General features: G+C 37.2%; 2 protein-coding genes across 2 annotated transcripts; both read left to right on the top strand.

Moving 5' to 3' along the window:
• Positions 1-1,276: 1,276 nt before the first annotated feature.
• Positions 1,277-2,277, top strand: LOC107266069. Its single transcript, XM_015736189.2, has 2 exons — positions 1,277-1,564; positions 1,632-2,277. Exons 1-2 carry the CDS (start codon positions 1,305-1,307, stop codon positions 2,275-2,277), a joined length of 906 nt encoding a protein of 301 aa, XP_015591675.2. The 5' UTR covers positions 1,277-1,304.
• Positions 2,278-7,421: 5,144 nt separating this feature from the next.
• Positions 7,422-8,611, top strand: LOC107266067. Its single transcript, XM_015736188.1, has 2 exons — positions 7,422-7,892; positions 8,015-8,611. The coding sequence occupies exons 1-2, from the start codon at positions 7,422-7,424 to the stop codon at positions 8,609-8,611; spliced, it is 1,068 nt and encodes a 355-aa protein (XP_015591674.1).

Here is an 8,611-nt window from a genome sequence, read left to right as displayed (position 1 = left end):
TGATTTCAAATTCGAATTCAGCGACCCCAAAAACATTTGTATATACAGTTTCATAAAGATTGATTCATATTTTGCCTCTGCCAGAAATGGCACGCAAAGTGAGTTTCGCCGTGCCACTCAAGGGGTTAAGATAATGATAGATATTTACAAATATTTCTAGTATTATTTTAAGAAATTGAAGGATTTAAATCATGTGGCAAAATACAAAAGAACAACTATCCTATAATTTGCTTATAGGGCATTCCATGTCAGATATGAAACCAAATTTTTAATTTTCCTGAAAATTGGTTTCCTTGTTCTTGAGTGGAAGAAAATGACACGTATTTTTTTATTTCAATATGATATGAAGAATTTTCGAAATATCGATTTTTGAATTTATAGACTCAAAAAAAACCGGTTCTTCTTTAAATGTATCGTGGATCGTCCACTTTCGGACTAAAAGCAAAGCATTGCAGGGCAAAATGAGCAATAGGATTCACTTTAAAGTCCACGTTTTAATGGTACAAAATTCGGTCGTTTAATAATTGTTATGCAACAATTTCTTAAACAGTTTGTATTATTTCAAAAAGGGCATCTTCAAATTGAATGATTTTTTCTATGATTTGTTATTATAGTACAGAGAATATTGTCTGAAAATTTGAAAGTGGACCGTTGAATATTTTTTTAAATAAAATTCATAATATGTGACCGCGCTCACAATTCGCGCGCGGACAGCGCGGGCGAAGCACGGATTCGAGCGTGTTTCACCTAGTTCAGATGAATGATACTCAGGGAAATGTTAAAAAGTTTCAGAGTAACACTGTCAAATCGAGAGTCTCATATTTGCAACAGATAATAATGGAATTAAAATACGATCAAATGCAAAAAAGTTTAGTACACGCGTTCAATTTAGTGACAGTTAATTAAATTTATTTTCGAATCGTGACATCAGTTTCACTTTGCGAGGACTTATTTATATTTAAATTCTTGAAGAGATAGCCTATCAAAATGGAATTGACGTCGCGATCAGACTTTTAAATATTTATTTGTATATTAATAATTACAGTGTACTGAAAGATAATAAGTGAACCTGACTTGAAGTAATACTTTCATTCAAAATTATTTATAGATGTACATTGATAGTCTTCTTATACATGTGAAATTGCAAAGCGACGAAGGAAATAAGAAAAACTAAAGAAAGAAATGAATAAAAAATAAAAGACATGCTTTTTCATTATTTAGTATTATTTTTATTACTTATAATATAATATAAATTTTTTACAGTGTCTTTGGTATATTAAAACGGCCAAAATTTATATACGGAAATGGACCAACTTCACCGTTTGAGTTGTCCATTCACTTGGAAAATGAAGAATGTGGTTTCGACTCCAGAAAGTCTTTTGTTGGATGTCAGCCAATCTGAGTTTAAATGGAATACTGAAACTGATGAGGAACTAGGAAGCTTTATTCTAATGAAGTTAATGTACTCGGTGATGCTAGCTTTCGAAAATGGAGAAAAAGGTGGTTTAGAAGAAGCGATGCAAAAGATTAAAGAATCGGAAGAGATTTTTATTAAATTGCAAAGGTAAACTGAAATAACATATTAATAATAAAACGTACAAAGCCAGTCTTCATTAAACTATTTATTTCAGTATGCCAAATGGTATATCTATAAAGGCAGTAGATCATATTATTAAAAGTACAAAATGCTTTATTCTGAAAGAAATGAAAAGATTTTCTGACGTAACAAATATATTAAAGTCTATTGATTCTTGTGATAAAGAAAAACTTGAAATCGGTACTTTGTATGGGTGTCAAAGCATCGCATGGTCATTCTATTTTGCTGCTGAACGCGATAAGGCTATTCAAAATGCATCAAAAGCTATTGAATTAAATTCCCGCAATGGACTATGGCATTTCAGCCTTGGAAAATTTTTAAAGCGTAAGAGAAGATACTATGAAATTGGTACTAAAATAAGAATACAAGAACAAACAGCGTTTAAAAATGCATTTGATTTATTACCCACCAACCCATATGTTGGAATCTATTGCGCTCAAATGTACCGTGAGTCGTACGATTTGAAGAATGCAGAAAGAGCATATACCAAAGTATTCGCCATGAAACCTGACATTTGTTTTATTTATCTCAAATTGGCATTTGGATTTATTCGTACCAAAAACTGTGAAAAGGCCTCCGAATGCTTGAAATATGTAGCTTCAAGGACTCCAAAAGATGAGATATATCTTCACTACAAAGGAATATATCTTAAAAACTGTGAGAAGGATTATGAGGTATGATTAAATCTATTATATATTTAATTCCTATTATTATACTTCCTCATAGAGGAAGCTCTGTGACGGTGGAAATTTTTTTTCGAGATCCTCGTGTCTCCATGATCAGAATGTGCCAAACGTTTGTCAAAACACATTTGGAGAAAATGTTCGGATGTGTGCGTGCGCGCGCGCGCGTGTGTGTAATGGCCTCCCAAAAGTCAAACGTGTATTACTCGAGAACGTTTTTAGCTACAGCCCCCCCAATTTTGCAGGCATGTGCAGCTCTATAATCCCTTCATTGGCTATAATTTTCGTAATGATTCAAACTGCGGCTCGGATTTTATGTCGTATTCAAGTTGCCAAAAAAAGGACGTTATCACTCTAGCAATCGCAAATTTTCTGATACTCGTCTAAATAGTTTTCGAGTAAGAGATTTGTATTCAAGTTTGGTTAGTATGGCATTTGGAATTTTTCGAAAAATCAAGTTAATCAATATAACTCCCGTCAACTTTGACCGATTAAAATCCAGCTTTCCAAAAGTATAGAATATCATTCAGCCGTGATATGTATCAAATTTGACGGAGATCAGCAAGACGAATCTGATTCGACATATATTCAAGTTTTTGAACTTTGAAGTGTCTATACTATAAGGAAGCCAAAGATTTAAATTTTGCAATTTGCTTCCTCTGAATCGTCGGTAGTAAATGAAGATTCATCTATGAGGAAGCCAAAGGTTAAAAAAAAATGAAAATGCTTCTCATATAGGAACTTCGTACACTACCTACAATTCGGAGGAAACAAATTGCAAGTTTCTTGCGACTTGTCTTTTTTACTTCTATCATTTATCCTTAGGGAGCGTTAAAATATTTCAAAGAAGCGGGTGCTTTGATGAACTTTGCAGCAGATATGGACTACATAGCTCTAAAACTATTTCACAGCGGCAACACAAATGATATTCTTGAGTATTTATTTGAAATGTTGGATCGTTACAAATCTATTGCGTACAAAATACAGGCAATACATTTAAACATAGGATCGATTTATTATATACAGAAAATTATGAAGGATGCATGTCAACATTATCTGAAGGCAATCAAAATTGATCCACAAAATACAATACTGGAAGTAAATATTTCCTATAATTTATAAATATACATTATAGTGATCATCGAAATTTATTTGCAACTTTAAAAAGATTCTTTTATTAATTATATTAGTAGAGGGCAACGGTGCCTTCTGATATTTCTCAATATGATGTTATTCCATTTTTCAGAACTTTTTCAACGTCGTGCTCATCGGATCAAAAATAAATATCTTTGACGTACTAAAAAGGGAAGTAATACCTTTATGAAAAAAACAAGCCGTTGATCAATCAACGCGTGAGATGTTGAGGGAAGCAGAAGAAGCCTGTAACGAATACAATGCTCGTTTCAGTAAGACAGCAGCACAGAAGATGACAAAGGATTCACTGTGAATAATCTTCATGGAACCCATTGTTATTATTGAATGTCAACGGGCGTTTTAATGTTATCTATACTTTGACATCCTTATTTAATGAAAGTTTATATACTCATTTATTTAGACGTGCTGGCAGGAAATCAATAGATTATACAGTTATTGTTGTTTTAATGAGTATTTGAAAGACGGAGTGCTGATAACTTATCGATATTCTATCACTAACATTTCTGCTTATCGACTCACGTTTCACTTACAGTTCGTTGCAGGGGTGGAGTTTCGTTTTTGCTAATAGTGAATGCGTTAAAGTAGACATTGATAAATGAAATTTTTTTTTCATAGTTAACGTATATTGTAAGTCATATAAAAAATTAAAGAGTACACCAAAAAATATTGTCACGTATTCAAAATAATGTTAATACTAAACAGTAAAACGTATTTTTTGCGAATCTGTCTTTCCTTTATGAATCAAACAGTACGCGAAAAAAACTCTAGATAAAAAGACATCTATTTAAAATAATTTTCAATTGAGCATGATTTAAAACTATTACATAATCTGTTATAATTAGCCTTCGACATTTAATACTATAAAAATAATTATTTTTATTGCTTGAAAAAAAATAAATATACATTACACTTTTCAGTGCCTATTATTTTCTTTTTGTTGTATATAGACATGTATTACATGCGTGCTTCTGTACGACATATTGAAACCCTTTTACCAATCAAAGTTATTTTTTTTTATTACATCAGAGTGACATGGTCCTCGATCTTAGGTGCAGGATAGGAGATCTCCAATTTGAGTAAAATCATCTCAAATCCTTATTCCACCGACTGTCTTATTGAATGAACCGCATTTAAACACATAATAGATGGCAGCTTAGCATATATTTCGTAATTTTTCCTAAAATTATTGAATTTACATTAAACGCATTGATTGATTTTTGTAATTGGCTAGAGAATTTACAACCCCCTAAGCCACGGTTAAGTTCTAGAACTAATTTACCCGCAGTTACTACTTAAACGTACAGTTGTTTCTAGTACCTGACCCTAATAAGAGATATAGAATCAAAAGGAAAATGAAGATAACGAAGTAGTAGCTTGCGGACGGTGTTACAGGTCACATCGGTGCTACAATTAAAAGGTGAAACTTCAAAAGATAAATTGAAATTTGTGCCGAAAGTGACGATTTCTTTTAAATTCTTTTACTTTCGTATATTAATTTCTATTTATTTACAATGAAACATATTTATGGTGTGCAGAATTGACTTGCGAGAAAAATGGAAAAGGAGCTAGAGAAATTGAATTGCCCGTTTACATGGAATTTGGAGAAGTTCGCTCACAGTAAAGACAACAAGCTCATATTTTGAAAGTCGTGCAGTATTCTTCGATAAATGTGATGAAGAACAGAGTGATGTTCTTTTATTAAATTTAATGTATAAGACGACTAAAGCTTATAAATGTATGTACATGGGAGCAGATTTCGATCCAAGCAAAGAAGAGTCGTATCTTATGTACTATGACGTAAATAATTTATACGGTGCAGCTATGAGTCAATCTGTACCAGTAGCCTCATTCGAATGGGAATAAAATTTTCAGCAATTGGATATTCGCGATATTCCCGATGACTCTCTTACGGGTTACATATTTGAAATTGATTTGCAGTATCCGATCGAGCTTCAAGAACTTCATAAAGATTTGTCACTCTGTCCACAGCAATACGCTCCTCCAGGCTCTAACGATTCGAAATTTATAACTTCGCTCCTCCCGAAAGATAGATACATCATTCAATATAAGAATTTGAAACAGTGTTTGAGATTAGGTATAAAGTTAACAAAAATTCATCGTGTTCTAAAATTGAAACAGGCACCGTGGCTCAAAAAGTATATAGATTACAACACCGAAATGAGAAAAAATCGAATAATGATTTTGAAAAAAACTTTTATGAACTTATGAATAATTCGGTTTTCGGTAAAACAATGGAAAATGTTAGAAAACGTATGGAGCAATGGCTCTGATTGCAAAACCAAATTTTCATAACTGTACCGTATTTGATGAAGATATGATCATAGGTGAATTAAATCGAACAACAATTAAATTCAATCAACCGATATACGCAGGATTTTCCATCCTAGACATTTTTAAAACGTACAAATACGATTTTCACTACAACTATATAAAAAATATTATTGGTGATGAAGCAAAATTGATGTATACCGACACCGATAGTCTCATATACTACTTTACCGTTCCGAGCATATATGAGTATATTAAACGTGACTTAGATAACTTTGACACCTCAGACTATCCTTACGATTGGCCGCAATTGGATGGTTCGCAAAACACTGCTCGTATACTGTCTGGCAGTAATTCGCCGTGTCGCTTGACCTCCTTCTTCTCCTTTACTCGCACGATTTTGTCAAAGTTCGTTACAGGTAACCTGACGGACTGCTTCTCGAACCTCATCTCGATTTTGACTAATGTGGGAACTATAAATAATGAGTTTATAGGGATCGCTGGTCAGTCGGAACTGTTTCACCGCAGGGGCATGATCGTGCATCCTAAGCGTAAACGCATTGGGAGGAAGAAATCTCATCGTTGTAGAGGATTAGTCAACAGGATCATCAAAAGTCTACCCGTTGGGTTACATATACCTGGTTATCAGTACTGTGGGCTCGGTACGAAACAAGCAAAGAGACTCGCGCGAGGTGATCCTGGCATCAACCCCCTGGACGCAGCCTGCAAAGAGCACGACATCGCCTACTCGAAGAATCGAGAGAGTCTCGAACACGGTGGGGCAGCGGACAGGGTACTGGCCGACAAAGCTTGGAAGCGCGTTTTCGCTAAAGACGCGAGTCTCGCCGAGAAGGCGGCGGCCTGGTACCTAGCGAACGTAATGGGTGCCAAGTCGAAACTCGGTATGGGACTCAAGAAGAAACCAAAGACTGTAACGTTGAGGAAAATCATCGAGGAAGCCAAACGATTGATGATTCCTAACAGCGATGCACGGGTAGCTATCAGATCTGCTCTCAAAGGTGCACAAGCTGCCGTCAAACGAGCAGGTGGAAAGCGCAACGTCCGCACTCCGCGGGTTCTTCCCGTGCCGTTCAAAGTCGGAGGCTTCCTGCCTCTTCTCGTTCCTGTATTTGCGGGTCTCAGTGCCGGTGGAGCGTTGGCCGGTGGTGCTGCAGGTATAGCCAAAGCCGTAAACGATGCGAATACAACCAAGGATCAGCTGAGGAGAATCAGAGGCACAACGAGACGATGGAAGCCATCGCATTAGGCAGAGGATTGTACTTGAAACCGTATAGAAAAGTACTAGGCCTTCATCTGAAGCCAAAAAAATTGAAGTGAAACTACCACGCCGAGCGTTGACCGATGCGGATCTGCTAAAGTACGCGAAGATCATGAAGATTCCACATTTTCGCGGAGTCTTCATGCGGAACGCTATACCGAAGGGTGGAACGTACAAGTACGAGTCGGCAATCGTCAATCTCGACGACAAAGATGGCACAAGAGGAAAGTAAGGCGTTCGTTCTGTTGCGTTCTTTTCGTCTGCCGCGTACCATGGAGGAAGAAACGCTGAACATTCAGACACCGATCGTCTTCGATGAATCTATAGCACACTGTGAAACGCATGCGCATCAACCTTACGCCTCGTCGACGTTCAACAACAGCGACGAGGTTCGAATCTCCGTTCAACATCAAGACCTATGCTTACTACAGAGCAAAAGATCGCTGCACGTTTATGGAAAGCTGGTCAAGGAAGATGGGTCCAGAGCGACTGCAAACACGACTCTGATCACAATGCCATTTGCCATCTCTTCGAGGAGATTCGCTATGAAATTAATGCTATAGGGATCGACCGGAACAAGAACGTCGGTCTCACGAGTCTCATGAAGGGATATGCTGCCCTGAGTCCCGGTCAACGATCCTTGATTGAGAACGTCGGTTGGCTCGACGTCAGAGAACGGGAGAAATTGACCAATCCAGACGGTTACTTCGACGTATCCATACCGCTGAGTCTGATACTGGGTTTCCCCGAAGATTATCGCAAGATCGTCATTAACGCTAAACACGAGTTGATTCTGAGGAGAGCAAAGAGCGATGTCAATGCAATAATGCAAACTGCTCCGGAAGGATGCAAAGTCGTAATTCACAAATTGGAATGGCTGATACCATACGTAAAGGTGTCGGATCGACGAAAGATACAACTGCTAAAATTCATCCAGAAGGATGCACCCCTGCTCCGGAAGGATGCAAAGTCGTAATTCACAAATTGGAATGGCTGATACCATACGTAAAGGTGTCGGATCGACGAAAGATACAACTGCTGAAATTCATCGAGAGGGATGCACCCATCTCCCTGAGCTTCCGTACCTGGGAGCTGTACGAGTACCCTCTACTCCCCACCACTTCGAAACACGTGTGGGCCGTCAAGACGTCGTCTCAGTTGGAAAAACCACGATACGTGATACTGGGTTTTCAGACGAGCAGAAAGAACAAGAAAAATAAGAAGGCTAGTCAAATTGACCACAGCAACATCAGAGACGTTAAGCTCTTTTTGAATTCGCAATGTTATCCCTACGGAAATCTGAATCTTGACATTGATCATAATCATTTTGCTCTGCTGCACGAGATGTATGCAAACATTCAAGCTACGTACTATGGCAAGGATCCTGAGCATTTGCTGAAGAAGAATGAATTTCTCGAGTGCGCTCCATTGATCGTTATCGATTGCTCCAAACAAAACGAGTCCTTCAAAGTTGGACCTGTCGATATTCGTCTGGAATTCGAGGCGCAAGACAATTTCCCTGCGGATACATCGGCATTCTGCCTGATCCTGCACGATCGTATAGTCGAAAACAACCCGATCAGTGGTGGGGTGAAAAAATTGGTATAA

This window comes from Cephus cinctus, unplaced genomic scaffold (genome assembly GCF_000341935.2).
Source record: "Cephus cinctus unplaced genomic scaffold, Ccin1 Ccin1_scaffold0299, whole genome shotgun sequence".
NCBI classification, from domain to species: Eukaryota; Metazoa; Arthropoda; class Insecta; order Hymenoptera; family Cephidae; genus Cephus; species Cephus cinctus.
This window is presented reverse-complemented; position numbering and strand designations above follow the sequence as displayed.